This window comes from Homarus americanus, unplaced genomic scaffold, assembly GCF_018991925.1.
Source record: "Homarus americanus isolate GMGI-L3 unplaced genomic scaffold, GMGI_Hamer_2.0 scaffold6317, whole genome shotgun sequence".
Classification (NCBI taxonomy): Eukaryota; Metazoa; Arthropoda; class Malacostraca; order Decapoda; family Nephropidae; genus Homarus; species Homarus americanus.
In genome coordinates, this window is record NW_024730668.1 from 17,244,893 (window position 1) to 17,268,125 (window position 23,233).

General features: G+C 41.7%; 1 protein-coding gene across 1 annotated transcript in view; it reads right to left on the reverse strand.

Moving 5' to 3' along the window:
* Positions 1–23,233, reverse strand: part of LOC121867251 — a 53,689-nt gene that overhangs the window by 25,513 nt on the left and 4,943 nt on the right. The window contains exons 2-3 of the mRNA XM_042367111.1: positions 12,875–12,948; positions 12,314–12,479 (exon numbers count right to left, since the gene is read on the reverse strand). Coding sequence (XP_042223045.1) covers positions 12,314–12,479; positions 12,875–12,948 — 240 coding nt within the window. The remainder of the gene's footprint in view (positions 1–12,313; positions 12,480–12,874; positions 12,949–23,233) is intronic.

The window sequence follows — 23,233 nt, forward strand, 5'->3', positions numbered from 1 at the left end:
ATGTTTTTGTCAGGCATGATGCTCACAGCAACCCATTACAACGCCCCTACGATGAACCCTTCCAGGTGGTTACCCGTTCAGCAAAGTTCCTGACAATTATCCGGAATGGCAGACATGACACCGTCAGCATAGACCGAGTCAAACCGGCCGCCTTACCCGTCGGGCCCCCAGCCCAGCAGCACCATCAACAAACTACGCCTGCACCAGTCTACCCGCAGTTACCACCGGCAGCAACACCACGCCCACGACATTTCTGGGCACCCTCTTTTCACCCTCATGTACAGCCTGCTCCTGTCATAGACCCTCCTCCTGTCATAGAACCTGAACCTGTAATAGATCTCCCTTCTATCATAGAACCTGCTCCTGCCATGGACCCTCCTCCTGACGCAGCCCCTGCAGCAGCAGGAGCACAACAACCATTGCTTGTACAACCTCCTCTAATCCCAAACCCTCTTTCTCCTCCTAATTCTCCCACAGGTTTTGTGTCACTAGACGGAGTTGTTACACGTAGCGGTCGAGTCGTACATACACCTGCCCGGTATGTGTTATGTGTGGGACACAACCCGGACAACATCCAGCCTCCCGCCGCGCCGGGAGGGGAGGGGGAGTATTGTAGTGGACGTCTCCCCTACAACTGCGTAGCGGCGTCACCAGCTGCTACAATCTTCCCTAGCAACCAAGCGAGCGGCGACACCAGATGTTACCGTTACCTAGCAACGGAACCAAAAGACCGGCGACTTTCTCGGGTTTTCCCAATATGACTCATAGAGGACTCACGGCTGCTGGGTATATAAGCTCTGTCTCTCCATTGAGATTCATTCTGGCATTCTTCTTGAACACGTAACACCTCCTCCAGCAAGCTCCACGCTGCCCAGCATTCATTCAACCAGGAGGCCAGCAACAGGCAACATCTTCTCTAACGAAGCTCCTGCACATTTACCTCCTTCAACACGCTACTCACTGAACGTCTCTACTGAGCAGCTCCTCACCACATGGCACCTCCAGCACCAGACTGTCTATCATATAACTTATATTTTACAAGAAAACCACCTTAGAGTTTCCATCCATCCTGAGTGCTAGACAACATTATACCACGAATTCCTACAAGCTCCTCGGTTTACTTGCCGGCCATGTGCCTCTCTACAAACAATAACAAAAGAACATCGGGATGCGCAGCGCACTTCATTTAAACTTACATCACGTAACATGCTTCCCCTCAAGGTAAAGAATGTACTGACAAATTTCAAACAAAGAAACAAACAAAAATAGAAATGCAATATAATAATAAAAATTATAAAATAATATGTTCTATACTTCATTACATCGATATTAAAGGATTTTCTTAAGGTTAAAATCAAGGTATTGTAGTGGATATTTCCCCTACAACTGCAACTGCCGTTTGTCGCTGACCAGCCGATCCCTTGTCGAGTTCCCCAGCCAAAGCCTCGTGGTCTGACAAAGGGGGGTCAGCTATCAAGCAGGGCCGGATTCAGGAGTGGGCAAAGTGGGCAGCTGCCCAGGGGCCTGCACAATCTGGGGGCCTCCACATATCAGGGCTGGTCGACTTGAAACCATATGAATGACTCCAGTCATGTTTCACTTTTGTGTGTGTGAGTGTGTGTGTTGGGAATTTGTACACTATCAATAAATATACAGTTAATTAAAAATTTCTCAATGTTCTAATTTCCTCAATATAACTGCATATGGCTTCAAAATTCTCCAAAGAAGTGTACAAATTTCTAAATTTTCCCGGGGGGCTTACAGCGCCCCCCGGAACTCCCAGATGTTTAGGCTCGCTTCACTCGCCACCCCACCCTCTTGGGTAGTTATAATGAGGGGGGCCACCACAAAGAGGCTGCCCATGGGCCTCCACAGGTCTAAATCCGGCACTGCTATCAAGCCACGCCTACCTCCGCTATTATAAGGTCTCAACCTCGCCGTGAACTCCCTTCTTCGACCTACAGCCACGCAACACCTCTCCGCAAGCTCCCCAGCCTAGCCGTGAAGGCCTCTCACTACTCCACGCTCCCGAACCAACAAGCTCCTCAGCCAACCAGCTCCCTCACCAGTCACCAAGCTCCTAACCACGCAGCAACTTCCCAGCACCAAACTGCACTGTACATTCAATATATTTATATAAGAAAACCACCATAAAGAGTTTCCTTTCTCCAACCCATCCTGGGTGCGAGACAACATCACGAAACCCCACAGTATCTTCCTTGAATTAGCATAGGTAGTTATTTTGTAGAATGTTACAAAAACACACTCACGGTAATACAAGACTTAATGCTAAGTACAGTATATAGTTTACAAAACCTACATAGTTAGTGCTTTCAGATCAGATCTCAGAGTCACTATGGGCAGGTAGATAAGTCCCATTGATATAGTCAAGCTATAGGTCTAGTCTCCTAAGGGCAGTCACCTTACGTCCAGTTCTAGTCCTGTATTTTTCTTCTACTAGGGAGCGTTCTGCTATGGGAGTTGCACCATGTTCAGACCATGCTGGTTTCCCTTCAAGCTCCTCCTGGATTTCAGGTTCTAGGCTTCTTTGAGGTTTATTGTCTCTTTTAACTCTTGTGGGTCGTATGCCGATTCCTTCTGTACTTTTTGCCTTCTTCCGTCTCGACTTCATAGGTTCTCTTTTGATCTTCTTGGTGACTGTAGCCCCCTTCCACTCTTGCGTTTTGTTGTCAATAGGCTGCATCCTTACCACCTCTACAACTGAAAGCGATCTCAGCGATCTATGGTCCTGGTGTCTCTCTGTCACAGTACTCTCCTTGTTCTGCATAAGCCATCTATTTTCGTCCAGAGAACATTGGGCTTCAGTAGGGTATCATTTGTGGGCACCAGCGTCTTCTTCCCCATCGTTGTGCAGGACTCGTGTTCAGTTCCTCTTGTGAGGTGTTTCGGATGTTTAGAAGTCATAGGTACATGTCTTCTTTTGTCTTCAAACACCACTTTATCATTCTGTTCACAGTCTTCACAACTGCTTCAGCAGCTCCATTAGCCTAACTATTGCCTGGACTTGACGTCTCATGGGAGATGTTCCAAGCTCGGGTAAACTGCTGGAAGTGTTTCGATGTGAACTGCGGTCCATTATCACTGATCAGAGTTGCAGGTATGCCATGACGAGCAAAATGACTTTCAAGTTTGAAAACAAAAGTCTCAGAGTCAGACACAGGCAAGTTGTCAGCCTCAATAAACTGACTGAAAGAGTTTACGGTAACTAAATAGTCTCGACGCTTGATTGTGAATATGTCTGTCCCTACTTTTTTCCATGGACGGTCTGGTACGTCATGCAAGTAAAGTGGCTCCGGGGCCTGTCTGCTAGCTGAAGAAGCACAAATGTTACATGATTCTATGTACTGCTTAACCTCAGAACACATGCTGGGGCAGAAAATCAGCTTCCTGGCCTCAGGCATGAGTTTATTCCTGAATGGCCCGCATGTACTGTAGTTTGCATTTAAGTTCATCCTTAAGTGTGGTGGGAATTATAACCCTCTCTCCCCGTAACAACACACCATCTTGAACAGTTATCTCATCTCTGTAGCTAAAATAAGGTGACACACTCACAGGAACATCACTTTTGTTAGCTGGCCAACCTTTCAAAACAACTACCTTCAGTTGACTCAGTATTTCATCTTTCTCAGTGGCCTCTCTAACTTCACACAGCCTGCCTGGTTTGAAAGGAGCGTCAGTCAAGTTATGAATCGACAGCACGATTTTCCGGGGTTCATCCACCTAGGCTCTAGATAAGGTATCAGCCACGAGGATGCCTTTGCCTGATTTGTGGTATAATTTATAGTGGTACTCTTGAGTTCTCATTAGCATTGCTTGTAAACGTTTGAGAGCACGAGACAGAGGCTTGCCTCTAATGTTAACAAGAGGTTTGTGATCTGTAATTACATTAACAAAGCGACCATATGTGTAATAATGACAGTTCTCAAGACCATGGACAAATGCCAACATTTCTTTCTCTATTTGTGCATATTTCCTCTCTGCCTCACTTAGAGACTTACTTGCAAAAGCAACAGGTTTTCCTTCCTGTAGAAGCATTGAGCCAAGACCATATTCACTAGCATCATTCTCAAGCGTTAACTCTTTATTAGGGTCATAGGACACCAGTAGAAATTTATCAGCTATCACGCCTTTAGCTTTCCGAAAAGCCTGCTCTTGTGCATTGGACCAGTACCAGGGTACATCATTTTTCAACAGATTATAAAGTGTGTGTAAGACATTGCATACATTAGGTAGGAATCTGGACACATAATTCACGAGGCCTAGGAATGACCTGAGGCTAGTTTTGGAGTCTGGAGTTGGAAAATTCATAATTACTTTTACTTTTTCAGGACCAGTTTCAAGACCCTCTTTCGTTATTTGATGTCCCATGAACGTTAAAGTGTCACTCCGCAACTCAATCTTGTCTTTGTTAAGCTGGATATTATTCTCTCTACAACATTTGAGAAAACTTTCTATGTTTGCATCGTGTTCTGTCGTATCGGCCCCGTGTATTATGACATCGTTAGCAATGCAGACAACTCCCTTCAAACCTGCTAGTGCCTCAAGTAATCGCTTCTAAAAAAATTCTGAGGATTCATTAAGCCCAAAAGGTAGGCGCAGCCACATGAATCTACCATAACATGTTTGGAATGTGGTCAAGTAACAAGGAGTATCAAGCCTCACATGCCAATAGCCAGATGCCAAGACGACTTTTGAGATTACTTTAGACTGGCCCAATTCATGAAGGGTGTCCTCAAGAATAGGAAGTCTATTGTGTTCCCTCTGAAGGGCCTTATTGAGCTCTCTTGGGTCTATGCAAACTCTGACTTCCCCATCCTATTTGGGACTCACAATAACTTGATTCACCCAAGGGGTTGGTTCATCTACAGGTACAATTACACCCAGCTTGACTATTATAGTCTCTCTAGTTCTGCCTTTAGTTTAAGCTTCATGGATATTGGCATGCGTCTGTCAGGCATAATTACAGGTTTAATATTTGGGTCAACTTTGAAGAGCTGTACACCAGGGAGGGTTCCTAGAGAGCCCTTCATCACATCCAAATACTCTTCTTCTCATCTGATATTGTACTCTCGCTCAAAGTTGCCCTCCTTTACTTCCACCAGTCCCATCTGTTGACGAACATTCATCCCTAAAAGTGGTGTAAGATTCTCTTTAAAGACAATGAAATCAATAGGAAACTTCTGACCAGTTACAGGATTGTACAAATTCGTAATACATATACTAGCTGGAACCTGACTGCCTTGGTTCCAGGTCTTAAGGACTCCATCTGTAGGTTTGAAATGTTGTCAAAACTGAGGGGTAGAGTATTCACAGTACAACCAGTGTCAATCTGAAAGACTGTCTCTTTACCCCCTGTTACCATCTTACACTTAGCTTCCTTGTGATTGTTTTCATGTGATCTAGGTTAGAAGACACTGAATGAATATAGTCAGCAGCTGCCTCTGTTGAGGTAGATCCAGACTCAGATGTGTCACAGTCAATGTCACATACATTATAGATCATATGCCTTTTCTTATTCTTTACCTCTATTTTGACTAAATTGACTTTTTCTGTGGTTTTCACGCGTTAGCAAAATGATTACTGAGGCCACATGATACACACTTTTTGCCATATGCAGGGAATTTCTATTTTACGAGAGCATGTTTGTAACCACAAAACTTGCAGTCTTTCTTAGGTTTCTCATATATCACTTTCCCTCTTTGACACTTATCTCTGACTCCTCAGTTACGAATACAAAGCTTGTCCAATTGAGAAAGCACTGCATAGTCCTTCCACCGCTACTTGAAAATTTTCCAATTCTCGGCTACGTTGGAACCAAGTGACAGTGGTTGTGGTGGCTTGATACCAGGTACAGGGTTGAGCTACAATACAATTAGGTACTTAGCTTGAGGTTTGAGTCGTCTTCACAGCAGGGTAGCAGTTACGGTATATCGGCACAGCAATTATCACAACAGGTAGGTGAACACAACAGTCACAGCGGTCGTTGCCGCAGCATTCGTCCTCTGAGCCTTCCCTCACCAGAAAATAGTGGCTCAGACCTCCACTACAGAGGTGTTACCTCTTCTTGTCAGCACTTCTTATTCGGCCAGACTCCTCTCCATCATGTATTCCACCTGTTGCCACCATGTTACGTGTCGAGCAGGCAAGGCAAGGGGATGTTGTAGGGTGATAATAATACATGGAGAGAAGGGTCCCTCTGTTTACTTGCCGGCCATGTGCCTCTCTACAAATAATAACAAAAGAACATCGGGATGCACAGCGGGCTCCATTTAAACTTACATCACCTAGCTCTGTGTGTGTCCTTCCAGAAAACTAAGTGCGCAATCTCGTCTCCACGTTAGAACCGAGTCTGACGGTTCCACACCATACTGTAATAAGGCCATTGAGCCCAGTAAGGGCAGTTATTTTCCAACCATTAAAATATACCATATCATTATAATTGATACTCTAAATATAATAAAAATATAAAACGGTTCTTTCAAAAACAAAATGCTGTTGAAAAATTCAATATACTAATCAAACAAATAATATACTGTGGAATTAACCCACCAAAGAAAATGGAAGTACGCCACTCAAGCACAATCTAAACTATTTCCCATAACAATAGTTCTCAACTGTTCAGGGTACAGTACTGTACAGTACAGCGTCCTCACACTCGGCTGAGACAAAACAAATTCTTACTGCGCAGGCTATGATGCCATGTTTAACTATACTGTAGTCTTGTCTCAACATATTTCTCATTTATTAGAAAATTAGAATTTAGACATTGCAGTAGATGAGTAGGCCCAATATAGATAAATTCTGGAGCAGGGTGACAATATCGACATTAAACTTGGCGTACTGCTCTCATATCTGGGGTGGCTCTTCTTCTGTCCAACTGTTAGAAAGGGTGGAACCCCTTTCTCTTCACCGCAATGTTGCTTCACTCTCTCTCTCTTACAGGTACTTTAATGGGAAATGTTCGGTGGATTTGGCACCCAGTGTACCGCCGTCAAGGCCGTAGGCTCGTAACACTCGTCTTGCCTGCCGTGCCCACCGTTTCTGTGTGGATGTCGGTCACACTAGAATAACCCGTTATAGTACATCCTTCTTTCCTCACACAGCCAAACTGTGGAATGCTCTGCCTTCTTCTGTGTTTCCATACTCACACAATCTGTCTCACTTCAAAAAGCTAGTTTTCCGGCATCTTCGTGGTGTAGATTAATGTAATCTCTTTCTTTTCTATTTTTAATTTATTTTTACTCTTATTTTTTCGCCCCCTAGGCCCCGCTGTGAGTAGATGCTCTGTGCCCGGGTGGATTATTCCCCGTAAAAAGAAAAAAAAGAAAAAGATTTTGCCAAGGCTTTTGACAGCGTACCCCATGAAAAGCTGAGAATTAAACTGGAAGGGTACGGGATTCGGGAAGTGTCCTAGAGTGGAGCGGAAACTTTCGGCTTGACCGCAAACAGTGTGTGGTGATAAATGGTACGAAATCGTCTTGTGTGCCTGTCACTAGCGGGGTACCACAGGGCAGTGTATTGGTCCCGTTGTTGTTTGTCTGTTTCATAAATGACATGCCAGAAGCTATACACTCCTCCATACAAATGTCTTATGGACGATTCCAAGATGTTTAGGGAATTTCCGAACCAAAGAGAGCGCGTAGAACTATAGAAAGATCGGTGACCGGTAATAAAGTCACAGGAAAAAAAGTCACAGAAAAAGTCACAATTTTGGCTAGGAAAAAAAGTCACAGGGAAAAAAGTCACATTTAAGGTAATAAAACTAAAAATATTTTAAAACAGTTATTAACTGACAATACACGACTTTTACATATTGACAACACAATTTATATATGATGCACTTAGGTTAGGTTAGGTGACTTTTTTCTGTGACTTTTTTCCTGTGACTTTTTTACCTGGATTCGAAAGATCTCCGTAATCTTATAGAATGGTAGAAAAAATGGCTACTAAGACTCAATGTCACGAAATGTAAGAGGATGCATCTACACGTAGGTCGTACCAACGGTAAGGAGGCGTATCATATGTCCCAGACGAAGACACTGCATTAATAGAGACCGAATGCGAAAAGGACCTGAGTGTGTATGTTGACAATGAACTGAAGTTCTCGGGCCATTGTGAGAAGAAGGTCAACCAAGTAACTAAACTAGTAGGTCTTATAAGAAGGCCGTTCAGATATCTAGACGGTCCCTCGTAGCGATCTTTAAGAGTGAGGTGTTTTCCCGCCTGGTGTACTGTCACCCCGTCTGGAGTACTGTCACCCCGTCTGGTCCTCGAGATATGCTAGGGATTGTCAGTGCGATTGGAATGTCCGAGGGCCACTAGACTGGTGCCTGCACTTCGGCACCTCAGCTATCTGGAAAGATTAGAGCGCCTGCTACTGCCTAGCTTATGCGACAGACAGGCAAGGGAGGACCTAATTGAAGTGTATAAATATCTCAAAGAGCACTACTCAGTCGAGTGTCCATACCTGGAGCTGGCGGTTGCCTGCCCCACAAGTAGTCACAGCTTAAGGTTGAAGAAGCCATAAGTCCAGAAAACAGTGAGAGCAAAATTTTTCAGTGTTTGGACAAGTTATGGGTTCTGAGCAAACACAAGCAAACACACTCTGTCACGTTCGTAGAGTGATACAGTATATATAATTTGTAATAAAAGTTTAAAGTCCTGCTATAATAGTCGAGATAAGTTTATTTCTCCAAAAACGGGTCCGCCATTTGCAATGACGTCACCAACTTCCCTGCAGACGACGCAGGGATGGCGATATGAGTCAATTGAGAGGTAATGATATTGTTGTCTGCACTTTGTTTCGAGAATACATTGGGCTTGGGCTATATCTTTTTTTTTTTTTTACGGGGATTAGCCCACCCGGGCACAGGTCACTGACCCACATCGGGGCCTGGGGGCGAAAACGTAATAATAATTACAATAATAATAATAATTAGTTCAAAGTAATTAAAATTTATAATAAATACAAAATTAAAAAAAATATAATAATAACAATAATAATAATAACTGATAATAACACTGATAATAATAATAATAATAATAATAATAATAATAATAATAATAATAATAATAATAATAATAAAGAACCATATAGATATACAAAAATGAAAAAAGATCAATAGTGAGAAACGATATACACTATGTACAGTATGTTGTGTTGTCAAAGTAAGAGAAACAATTGAGACCCTGCAATTTTATGTAAATGAGGCAGAAAGTCAATTCAGTAACCTGGGACTTGGTCACAATTTTCGTGATGCCATATGGCAGCAGGGTCTACCATTAGACAACACATTATGCTTCCAATATCTTCCCAGGCAGTAGTATCTCCCTGTTCAGTAGCTGCCTACTATCTACGAGCCTACCTATTAATTATTAGATAACATTTTACTTTAACTACCAGAAGTATTTTGATGTTTAGATTCGAGATAGGCTATATTGGGTAAATTTTAAGTTTTGGTCATCCCTGTACTTAGACATGCAGACTATGTTTTTTTCTGATGGTTTGCGATGTGAGATGAACGATTTTGACCTTCATTTCTATCGGAAATCACTAGTTTTGAGTTACTACCCCCCCATTAACGGTGCATGTTAAGCTAACCTTATAACTTATAATATAACTTATCATACCCTAACCTAACCTAACCTAACCTAACATATGACCTGTATTTTCTTATGCGATCGAAAAATATTTTGCGACAGAAATCCTGTGGAGATAATGTGTCTTAATGTTTAAAGTACTTAATCCCACAGTTAGAATCTTAAGGTTCCCCAGATGACCAAAACCAAAATAATACCAAAATTTTTTGGAATGTTTATACCTGTACTATGAAATTTGTAGTAGGGGCAGCATACTGTATACCCATTGAATTAGTTAATGTGCTTAGTAATATTTATATATTCAATACAGCATTACTGTGTTACACAGTAAAGCACAATTAATTATCTAATAAAATTTATTTACAGAGCCGATCAGCCGAGAAGGTTGGACAACTACATCCAGGGTTCATCAGGGCAGATGAAAGAAATTTACCAAAAGTAGATGTCTTTATGATTGTAGAGTATTATCAATAACTCCGCCGTCCAGCTATGAAGCACGTTAACTCACATCTGTCATCTGATCATCTCAAGCCCATCCCCTGGCCATGGTCGTCCCTAGTCCTTCCACAACATTAAATATAGACATAAGTGATGAAAATTTAAATTTTCCAGACATGAAATAGAGAACAGTGATGAAAACTTCCATGTTGGAGTTATCGGTCTTTTGCATCAGTTTGGCACCCAGCAAGTAAATACACACAATGATACTTGAACAGTAATTTATTTTAACCTAATAATGAGGTGTGCCTGTGTAGTTCAACATTGTACTATATATGGCCACAACTCCTGTATTTCTGCTGGTAACAACACAAACACCACGGTAGGCGGCTACCAAACAGGGAGGTACTACCGCCTGGGAAGATATTGGAAGCATAATGTGTGGTCTAATGGTAGACCCTGCTGCCATATGGCATTACAAAAATTGTGACCAAGTCCCAGGTTGCTGATCTGACTTTCTGCCTCATTTACACACAGTTGCAGGGTCTCAATTGTTTCTCTTACGGTTGACAACACAACATACATACAGTACATAATTATGAAATTTCTCACTAATGATCTCTTTTATTTTTTTATTTATGGTTTTTATTATTATTATTTTATTGTTATTATTATTTTATTTTTATTTTTTATTATATCTTTTATTTACTACGAACTAATTATTATTATTATTATTATTATTATTATTATTATTATTATTATTATTATTATCAACATTATTATTATTATTATTATTATTATTATTATTATTATTACATTTTCGCCCCCCCAGGCCCCGATGTGGGTCAGTGACCTGTGCCAGGTGGGCTAATCTAAAAAAAAAAAAAAAAGCTGGCTACTCCAGGCTCCTGCACGGTGGCTCTAGCCAACCGGTGACGTCACAACCAATCACAGAGCTTTTCACAGTCACGTGCCTCTTTAACTACTTTAACCCTTATGTTTTATACTTTCTGGCCCAATTTATTAAAAAATATCATTACCATAGTGAATTTAAGCGTTTTCTTTTCCCATTGACGTGCAATCTTACGATAAAATTCTGACAACTCATCCAATTTGAACTTTTGGAACAACCTGCCAGAGAGTGTTGTGACGAATCCAGGTAAAAAAGTCACAGGAAAAAAAGTCAGAAAAAAGTCAGGAAAAAAAGTCACCTAACCCAACCTAACCTAACCTAACAACAACCCAACCTAACCTAACCCAACCCAACCTAACCTAACTTAACCTAACCTAACCTAACCTAACCTAACCTAACCTACGTGCATCATATATAAATTGTGTTGTCAATATGTAAAAGTCATGTATTGTCAGTTAATAACTGTTTAAAAAAAATTGTTTTAATACCTTAAATGTGACTTTTTTTCCTGTGACTTTTTTTCCTGTGACTTTATTACCGTTCACCGTTGTGACGGCACCGAGAGTGAGTTCTTTCAAGACCAGACTTGAACTCTGGAGCAGGATCAGATACATTCAGGAGCCAGTGCATGCCCAGTACTTGCCAACAGTGAGTAACAGACGTGACCGATCGCCCAAGCAGTAACGAGCCGATCAGTGGCGAAGAGGATAAAAGTAAATAAAATTCAGTACCTAACCTAACCTAACCTGATTTAGGTAAAAAAAATTGCGATAGCTGTTGTTGTTATAATGTTACAGTGAAACCTCTGTTTAACGGACTATATAGAGAGGAAAATCCGTTACATTGAGGGTTTGTAATGTGAAATCTCCATCTTACGGATTATATGGCGAGAAGAGTCCGTTATATAGAGGTTTCACTGTATTACTGCGCTTCAACAACAGTCTTAAAGCGCGTAGCAAAGTTAGCAATAAGATAAGATAGGGAAGGACGATAACTTTACCGTATAAGACACTAATTTCCATGAAGTTATAAAAGTAATACAAAATAAGTTATTCTCCTTTTGAACCAGAGTCCGTTGTGTGTTGTAACGCTTAAATAAATTAACTATAACATATATAACAGTTTTTACACAGAAAACACGACAGAAAACAAAGTGCTTAGGATAACTAAAATATCCTATTGTGAAAGTTAACAGTCAATAAATATTGAAAATGAATGTTTTCTAGATAATTTGATTAAGAATACACGTTCGCTGGAGGAATCTGTCATGCAAACACAAACAAATAAATAAAAAAAAATAGAGAGAGAAAACAATATCACATAGGTGAAACATTTTTAAACCTGCAATCTGAAGAATTTCTTAAAGGGAAACTTCTCGTCAAAGACATCTTGAAGCGTTTCTAAGTTGGGGAGGTCCTGGCAGTCCACAAAGAGATTGAGGTCTTCATCAGCATAACAGGTGCACGGGACTAGCTCCTCTGGGTTCGGGCAGGGCCACGCCTTGACGCTGTAAGTAAGGGGAGTGACCTCTGGTGAGCCTCTTATCACTTGCAGGTCATGTACAGTACATACTGTGCCTACCTCCTTACCTTTTTTTCCTCCTACCAATCCTCTCTGTCTGTCTATGTCAGGTTACGTTATTTTATATTATGTTACGTTAGGTTAGCGTTAAGGTGGTTAAGTTAATCCAAAGGTGAAATAAGATGGAGTGTCTAAATTTCAGTTTATCCAGACTAAGGTATATACACCCGGGCCAATTTCAAATCTACTGACCCAGAAATGAATGAATGAGAATCGAATGTTTGCTAAAATAAAGTCAAAGACCTCTAACGGGTATCATTAAGGTGACTGAGGTGTAGGTGGAGTCATTTGAGAACGACAGTAGTAAAGAGAGATACTCACTCATCTTGATACATAGAGTGTCCAGTAGGCAGGGTGACAGCTAACAACAGCAGATAGAGCAGCGCGTCAGGATTCTGCAATATAAATCTCAATTTAATATCACTTTTTGTTACTGAGTACTGCTACGTGCCAGATGCCAAAAATTCTTAATGATAAAAAAGTTAAACATAAAGACAAACAGAGAGGCATAGAGTTACTCAAACATATACAGACAAAATAAACACATCTAATTATAGCTTGCAGTGGGCTCATTATTCCAATAGCTTAACTTAACCTAACTAAATCAAACCTAATCTAACATGAAACTAAACCTATCTTAACCAAGTCTGACTTAAATCAAACTAACCCTAACCTATGTAAAATATATCCTAGTTTAACCTAAGCCTAACCTAAATTAAAACAAACCTAACTTTAACATAATCTAACCTATCTAAATTCATCCACACAATACCTAACCTTATCAAATTGAAGTCTCTCTGACTGACGAACAGTCTACACTAGAAACAATAATGGCGCATCCTGTCATATGGAGGACGTGTTCCTGTCGTCAAGGTCTGAAGAAAATAAGTCCTGTTCTGTAGTGTACGGAAATGCAACCACTCATACTCATGACGACACACCCCCTCTACCACCGATCCAGCTCAGTACATATTGAAAGAATAGAAGCATGCACGTGTTTCCTTTATCCTTTAATTACTGGTTATAATTACGAAGTTTAGAGTGGGATTATAAACTTGTGAAATCATGCCTACTAATTATACAGTGTATGGTTGCTACTCAAGCTACAAACATAAGGGGAATATTATTTTTCACAGATTTCCCAAGAATGAAGAAGTGACAAGAAGAAGCGCTTCCTTATGTAGAAGACAAGATTCTAATGATATTTACAGGGGAGTAACATAGAAAGTGTATTTTGAAAGTTGTGTAAAATAGCATAAAATATTTTATTGTTTTTAATATAATTACATGCACCATTCAGTTGTTTGTGATCATACACACTGCAGTGCACAAATTTCAGGTTCGTGGTGTGTTTTCTCTTCCTTGGTGCCCAGTAAACGTTAAAACACCATAAGTTCCGGTATACAAGAAACAAGCTCATACTGATGGTTGAAAATGCTTGACCAAAATTATGGCACATCATTCATAAAGTCTTTGCCACAGAGTACCAGAAGTTTAACTCAAACAGCTGCACTATTTCTATGAATAATACTCATATGCATCTCTCTGGGGTATAACTCAATACTGTATTGTATTACACAAAATATTTTCTAAAGTGACATCATCGCGCCAGCACCATAAAAATCGTCACTAAAATTTTTATTTTAACTTTCACAAGATGTAGTACAGTAATACAAAAAAAAATATTTAATATAATGTTTAACTGCACACGAATTCTGTCAAAATTGGTAAAGTTATGCTGTGTTTGATGTTTGTATAATTATTAGCTTTACAAATTTTTTTTATTCAACTGGTATTATTTCTGTATGCATATATTTCACTATACAATAAACTGAACTTGTTTGTAGTACTGTAAGTCTAACAATGAAAATTTTTTTCTTAACAGGAATTATATGACCAGATGGTCAAATTTTTGTTTAATGTCACACGATTTGAGAAATACAATATGTTAGTATACAAGCGTTCTGAGGAGGGAGGGTGACGTCATAAAGCCCCCCCACATGCGCATGAGCACATCCTTTTATTCTTTAGACCTTATTGTGCGTACAGTACCCCACAAGGTACGAATCCATTTAGTGGGCGAATTTGTGCTACCTTGTCGTGATGTGGGGGCTCGAGCGAATCACTTTCAAATACCTGGGATGGGTATTAAAGTTCTCATCTTGTAACCTCAAATAATGAGGTTGAAAGTGAGTCGTCACTAAACTGGCAAATTCTTTACTCCGTTTAATTAATCTTGTGATGATAAAAGGTTTGGGACATCCATTCTCATTAACTTCATCTCTTGCCCTTGAACAACCATGGACAGACAATAAGCGATTCTCAGGCGTTCCTGTTGGATCATCGTCAACTAAAGGTCCAACCACATTGCCTCCCGAGAGCTAGCAAGTACTGTCCGAGCAAAACAAAGCCTTGGACATTAAACACAACTACAGAAAGTTTATGGATAAACACACACAAAATCAAGATTGGAACATGGGATGTGAGGACATTATATGAGGCTGGTAAGTATGCAAGTGTTTGTTGGGAAATGAAGAGACTGCAGTGGGACATTATGGAACTAAGTGAAGTAAGATGGACAGGTTCAAATAGCATTAGTGGTGAAGATTTTTTCTTCATATATTCAGGTTGTGAAAAACATGAGAGAGGTCATGGTATTCTTGTGAACCAGAAGTTGAACAGCAGTGTAAAGGGATATTGGGCAGTGTCAGAGAGAGTTTTGTAAGTCAAGTTTACAGTAATGCTAAACCCATGGACTTGGTAATAATGCAGGTTGATGCACCAACAAATGACGTTAAGGATGAAGTCTTAGTAAAATTTTATGAAGAATTAAAGAAAACAAAAGACTACATACAGTTTAATTATTGTCTGATTATAACGGGTGATTTGAACGCAAAAGTTGGGAAAGGGAAAGAAGTATCAGAAGAAGGACCCTAGAGGTTGGGTAATAGAAATGAGAGAGGAGAAATAGTAATTAACTTTTGTAAGGAAAACAAGATGATAATTACAAATATATGCATCTCACCAGTAAAGGGAACCATTTGATCGATAAATATATTACCCAAGACCAAACCCAGTGCCTCCAGGAATACAAGGAGACCTCTACACAAACACATGAACAATGCGGCGGTCGACAAAGTTATGAAAAATGACTCAGAAATTCAAGACGTGGGTTAGGAAAAATTATGAGCCGGGCAAGAGGATATATGCCACATCCAGGAACCAAGTAATGTCAGAGTGTAGAAGGGCTGAAAAAGAGTTCCAGAGGCTGGTTGCAGGCGAGGTCAAGTCAAACCAAAAGGCTTTTACCGCTACGCAAAGTCGAAATTATAAAAGCGAGTAGGAGTATCGGACCTGAGGCTTGAAGATGGTAATTACGCAGGTTCTGACCAGGATAAGGCGAAGGCGTTGTAGAACTTCTTTTCCTTGGTGTTCACAAGAGAGGATGTGAACAATCTTCCTGCGTTTGAGGTCAGACGGTTTGACACAGTGCTGACCCACATTGTGTTCGTATAAGAGGATATAAGAATTAAACTGTCAAAGCTAAAGGTTGTAAATGCCTGGATGAACAAAAGGTCCCCGATGACTGGAAAATGGCTTATGTGAGTCCTATATTCAAGAAGAGAGATCCACGAATAACTAAAGACCAGTGACTCTGACCAGCATAGTATGTAAAGTACTTGAGAGCATTATAAGAGATGCCATTATGGAACATCTACTCCGAAATAACCTTGTAAAGGACTGCCAAAACTGTTTTATGCCAGAACGCTCCTGCTTGACACAATTACGTAAGATACTGAATGTTTGGACCCAAATTTTGGAACAGGGTGGCAATAACGACAATATAAACCTAGATTTTGACAAGGCTTTCAACAGCGTACCCCATAAAGGGGTATATTATATTACTGTTTTGAAATAAAGACCATAAATATGAAATTAAAAAAATTCAGTTCAGGAAAAAATCGGAAATTTTCTAAACAACAAACAAACAAACAAACAAATAAACAAACACACTTTGGTTTGAAAAAAATTATATGGAATAAAATGTTTTTATAAGGCCACGATACATAACATATCCAAATTTCAGCATGTTTGGGCCAAAAATAAGGGAACTGTTGCAGTTAGAAAAACTGTTCGGGAGGCGCTACCGAGGTCAGTGGCTAGGTGCGCTGTAGGCACCCAGGGGGCGCTGTTCAGTTGGCACTATATCAGAAAATCTTTCCTAACCCAAGTTGAATATGTGGCCAAAGTCTCATAATTCTATACAAAAGTGTACAATCAGGCCTATTATATGTGCTTATCCGCCCCACTTTATGTATATTGTGCATTTGCATAGTTTATATATATATATATATATATATATATATATATATATATATATATATATATATATATATATATATATATATATATATATATATGTGTGTGTTTACTACTACTTTTTTTTATGTGGCCTCCAGCCTCCCCCAATAGCCACACCTTCGCCGCCATTTTATTACCTTAAAATTAAATATCCTAATACATAAGTAGCTACCCAAGCTGTGTTGAGTTAGTTGAGCTACAGATCTATGCTGGATTCAGTGACTGTTGCCTCATAGTCAATATCTGCAACTGTTGTCGGCTTTGGGGCCGATGCTCTCGTTCCCCTGAGGCTTAGCAAAGCCGACCTAAGGAGAGAGAAGGACAGTCGACAGCTCATCCAGGCTGTAACATAACTTCTGGGCTGCTGCTTCTGTTCGAATAGCCCCTCCGCAAGTCTGGCATAGAAGCATCTTGCACTTGGTCCCATCCCACCAGAGGTTGTGAACACTAGAAGAGTGAAACTGCCTTGATCAACGTTCTGAATTCTCTCCCCGTATGTCCTTATCTTGTCGTTCTCGTTCCACCTGTGTGCAGCATCTACTGTAGAGCTAAGTTATGGTGACATGCGGCCATGGGATCAAAAATCCTGATGTGGAGGAAGGCTCGTTGTCCCGGCATCCAGAATCCTCGAGCACTGACGTCTACACGGGCTTCGTTGGATGTGTTTGAAGTCCTATGTTGGAAATTCTCACCGTTCAATGGAAGGAGGGTCGGCTCTACCCTGACATCATAGCAGATTTTTTTCAACATATTTGCTGTGAGATCCCTTACTTCGTCATGCCACATGCATATGAAGCCCCTTTCTTGCACACCATGGCGTGATCGACGCCACAGGAAGAGCCACACACGCATTGGGAGGGCAAACCTTCTACTGGCCTCCCATACCTTAGAGCATTGGCATCTGTAAATTCTTGTTTATTGAGACTGAAACCATTTGCCCTTATCGGTAACGTAGTCAGCCAGTTCGAGGCGCCCACCTCTTGCGCTATAGCTACTTATTTTTTCAAATTCTCTGGTACTTGCAGCAACAGTTTCTGCGACTTATCACTTTGGCCGTGCTGTCGTTCTGTCGTAATGGACCTTCGAATCTTGTTTACTTCACTGGTATCCACCTCCCCTGTTGCGTTATGAGCTATTATGTGGTCCCTGAGGGCTACTGTGAGCTTAACTGAGTTTTGATGTTCGGTGGCAGCAATCTCCTCTGGATTGGTCAATCCCATTCCTCCCAGTCTCGGTGGTAGTGCAAGGAGTGATATTACTGCTGGGGTTAAGTGAGGGTGTTTCACTAATTTGGGAATGCAATTGACGCTGATAGCTTTTTCCAGAGGGTGGAGGAGGGGTCCGATATCAGGGATAGTGCACATTAGGTAGTTCCAGCGATGTTGACTCCATGGGTGAATGCTCGCAAAAGCCGCATGTGGCTCTGTGTTAGCAATCTCAGACAGAGCTTGGATTTCCCTGACCCACTCATTCACCTTTCCTGTTACGTACTCGGTCTTGAAGTCCGTCGTGCCGATTACTGTCACCTTCGTTGGTGAGCTCTAAGGTGACTCGAGAGGCTGATACGGAACCGCCAGGGACGTCCACAGATGTTGCACATCTGGGGGTTTACATCTAGTGCAGGAGGGGCAGCGGCAGCATCTTTCCGGTGATGGAGTTTGTCTGCCTCGGTGTGCAGTCGGGTTAATTCAAGAGTATTGACACCTTCTCTTGTGATGCTCCTCCAAGCTTTACGGTGTGAAGTGATCGTCTCCCAGTAGGTGAGGGGTCGATTTGGCACTTTTTCAGGCTTGTCTTAAGACTATCCTTATACCTTTTCAGTTGCCCACCAGCATTACATTTATCATTCGTTTAGGTGACTGTAAAATAGCCACTTTGGCAGTCTACTGTCGTCCATGAGGGTAACATGGCCAGTCCAACATAGTTGTTCATGGAGAATGGTAGCCTCGATGCTCCTACAGTTGGTGTCGGCGAGAATACCAGCATTTGTTCTCTTATCTCCCCAGTGAACTTGGAGGATGAAACATAGACTACACTGGTGTAAGTTTTCAAGTGCCTTAAGGTGCCCCCTGTATGTGACCCATGTCTCGCTGCCATACAGCAGGGTGCAACTTTGTAGATAATTTCAGCTCCCTACAGCTGAAGACATGGGAACAGAGTTTGCCAAAGGTTTGAGATGCACATCTGATCTGGTGGTCAGGTGGGAGCCAAGATATTGAAAGTGGGTAACATTAGAGAGGGTAGTGCCGTTAACGTGGATGTATGATGGAGGTGTGGTTGAACCAGGGGAAGGCTGAAAGAGATTCTGAATCTTACATAAATTCACCTCAAGGACGAAGTGTGTATATGCTTCTGAAGTTCAGTGATGGAAGCGGCTGACACCTTTGTTCTTGCCTGGAGTCATCTTATGTTGAAAACTCCCTTCAACCGGTACTTGGATGTCCACCCCACCGGCTAAATTGGCACTGGCATGAGTAAGGAAGGCAGCCAAGAAAATGAAAAAGACAGCAGCGAGATCCCACGGTAGTTGCCACAGTCTGACAGGTCTCCCTTGTTCTTATAAATATTGAGGATGGAGGCGTCTTTAAGATCTTGGGGGATTTCCTCCTTCTCCCGTATATTCTCCAGGAGAGAGTGGAGACAGCTGGTAAGCAGAGGTCCTCTTGTTTTATACACCTCGGCTCCGATTCTATCAGGCCCTGTGGCTTTGTTATTTTTCATCTGCTTGATGGCAGAAGTTACCTCATCCACAGATGGGGGATAGCTGAGGAAGGTCAAATCTGGGTTCTGAGGGATTTGCTGGGTAGTCAGGACATCCACATTGGTGTTTTGATTGAGCAGCGAATGTAGTGCTCTTTCCAGCCCTGACGGATGCCTTGTTCTTCTTTAATTGAGGGTCTCTTTGCAGGTTTTTGTGATGAGAGCGTCGAGGATACCCCATTCGGTACTTGGATTTAGATTGTTTGTTGTTGGGTTGTTTATCATCCCCTTGTTGAGCTGCTTTCTGAAAGCACGTGCTATTGTTTGATCCTCGAGTCGCTTGGTGTTAAAGCCTCTTCTGGAGGTTTGTTGCCTTCGCCGTTTTGGGGCAACTTGAAGAGTTTGGCTCAGAAAAGACAATGATGTGTCACAGTGTTCTGAGCCACGCATGGTTCGGGTGATGAGGACATCTCGGCGATCTCTTTCTCTGAGTGTGATTGTAGTCAATGAGATGTCAATGTTTGCGTCATGGGTGTTGCCACAAACTCTTGAACTTGTAGGCCTGCCAAAACAAGTAAGGCTGTTAGGATTACACTTGCCCACTCCGTTTCTCCCTGTGGTTCCTTGCCATAAGTCACCATCTCTGCCAACTTTGGCATTCTTATCTTCTCTGAGGATAGAGGCTATAACTCTGTCAACGTCGGCAAAAGGCCTTCTTGATGTCATCCTCTGCATCCAGTTTTGGGGCGTATAAACTGGTGAAGAAGGCATAACGTGAGTAATTCAGCGGAACTCTGAGCGTCATGAGACACTCGTTGACCCCAACAAGCATTTCAGTTAGTCGATGTAGGATACATCGGCAAATGGCAAAGCCAACTCCATAAATGCAGTTAATTTCTGCAGCAAGCTTACCCTTCCAGAAGAAGGTACAGCTGGACCACCATTCTGTGAGCCGACCTTCGTTTGGGAGCCGAGACTCACTAATGGCTGCTATGTCGATGTTATAACTAGACAGCTGTTTTGCTAAAAGTGCGGTTATTTTATCCGGATGCTCATTTGTGCCTGTATCCAGAAGGGTTCTGACATTCCATGCAGCGTCCATAAGAGGTTGCATAATTTGTTTTTGCTTTAATCTGTGATTATGATTATGTTTTCGACTGCATTCGGATGTCCTTACTGGGTGCTGTAGCCCAGTCATTTTTTTTTTTTTAGGCAGGCTATGTTTAGGGCACCTTTCTAGCCCCATTCCTATGTGGGGTGAGCAGAGTGGCTTCTGGAAAGGGCTGCCCAGTCGCAAAGACAGAACCGATTTGCACTGCTGCCTAGATCCCAGTGCATAAACGACCATCTTATCTATGCCCCTATGTGCAAAGTTGTGACTAGAGATTCCTGGCAGTCATCTCTGCCTGCCTGTCTGCTTGAAAAGTATGGTGAGCTGGATGATGGCTGTACATGAGTTGATTTATGTGGTGAGGCCGGAGGGCAGGCTGCAACCACACATCTTGGCCTTCCTTTTCCTGATCTAGTGGTGCAGGTAGCCTGTCCATCTTGCATTGCCTTCATCCGCCAGTATAGTCATCGGGTTCACGTGTTGGTCACCTCTTCTGCCTATTCTGCCATTGGGGTCTTACTGTCGGCATGTCTGCCTGATGCAGGGCTCCACCGCAGGTTTTTCGTTTGGGGTTTACTCCCGTAACCTTATACCTACCAAGGTTAATCTGGAAGGCAGTGGTTGGTAGGCGTCAGAGTGTGTCCACATGCCGGTGGGCCTATGTGCCGTCCCTCTGGGGCCTACTGCTGCTCCGAGAACCCCTGCTGGCCTGGCCTGGGGCAGCGAGGCACCCAGTTACCGTGTGTTACCTCGAGGAATTGAATTTGAATTGAATTGGAACAGTTTATTTAGCCAGAAAAACACAGATACAGAGTGGATAATAACAATAATATTAACATGGCTGAGCCAGTTGAGAACCTGAGCTCTGTTTTAGGCACCTGATCTAATATACTATAGGACTAGGCGTGTGTCTGTTTGTGTGTGTAGGTGTCTGTTTTGGGCACCCGAACTTGGTGGAAAAATCGCAAAGAATTCGTAGTGTGGAACAAACCTGGTCCCATATCGATGGTTTCTTTAGGAAGCCATTAATTAACCATTTTATTTACGCTGGAAAACGATGCAAGGCTTTGGACTTGGCGCACCCTCATTCGCTGTACACTGTCAGCTCACGATTGCAGTTATCATACGGCTCCCTCCTCCCCCCCCCACTTTTTTTCTTTTTTTTTAATGTTGTTTGGATTAGTAAAGGAAGGAAGATGAGTGAATAGAAGAATAAAGAAGGGGAAACAGAAAATACTTAGAGATAACAGGTGGGGGGAGCTGAGTTTCATCATGCGTCTGGATGCGCAGTTTCACCGTTACCAGACGACCTTACAGCTACAGTGTATACTTATTCCTGTGGGTGACTGTATATGGAAAAGGAGAAGAGATAAAAAGATAATAACAGGAATGCATGGAGAAGATGACTACAATAGACGCAGGGTGAATATAGACAGTGAAACAGACAGGAGGTTGACAAAAATAGACAGATTCATACATGCACAAATAGACAATATGGCAACTAACATGACAGACAGACAGCTGACTGACTGGTTCACATTAGACAAACAGGCAGACACACGCCAACAACGGATAAGACAGACAGATTTGACGACACAAAGAGTACAGACGGGCTCACATTCAAACACCACGCTGACGAACAGACAGTTGGGATGGCAATAGACAGGACGGATAGACTTGAGACAGATTAGAAGGCATTTATAAACAAGAATAACACCAAATTGACCATAGTTGCGTCAGTGAGGGTAGGAGGTCTTATATCCACCAGCGTAAATAATAAGACGCATTGAAAACTAACACCCTCGCAAGGAAAGAACATCAATGGTCGGTCTAAACCTGATTAACGTAGATGATGACTATGATGACTTAACACAGGTGATGACTTAAGCAGATGGTGACAAATCTAACCAGAATCAAGGTCACTTCTCTTCATAATACAATTTATCTCGGAATGATCATCGGTGATTCATAATAACTTTTATTTATTTATGATTTTAACCTCTCCTTATGGCGAATATTTCTTTAACTAGTTATTCTAACCTTTATTCTGTTCCTTCTTAAAGTATATTAGATACTGTAAGTATCACGACCACGACCATATTATAACAACCACGACCATGATTATAACAACCACGACCATGATCATAACAACCACGACTATGATCATAACAACCACGACCATGATTATAACAGCCACGACCATGATTATAACAACCACGACTATGATCATAACAACCACGACCATGATTTATACACCCACGACCATGATTATAACAACTACGACCATGATCATAACAGGTCCACGACAATGATCATAACAACCATGACTATGATCATAACAGGTCCATGACTATGATCATAACAAACTATGACTATGATCATAACAACCAAGACCATGATCATAACAACCAAGACCATGATTATAACAATCCACGACCATGATTATAACAACACCGACCATGATTATAACAACCACGACCATGATTATAATAACCACGACCATGATT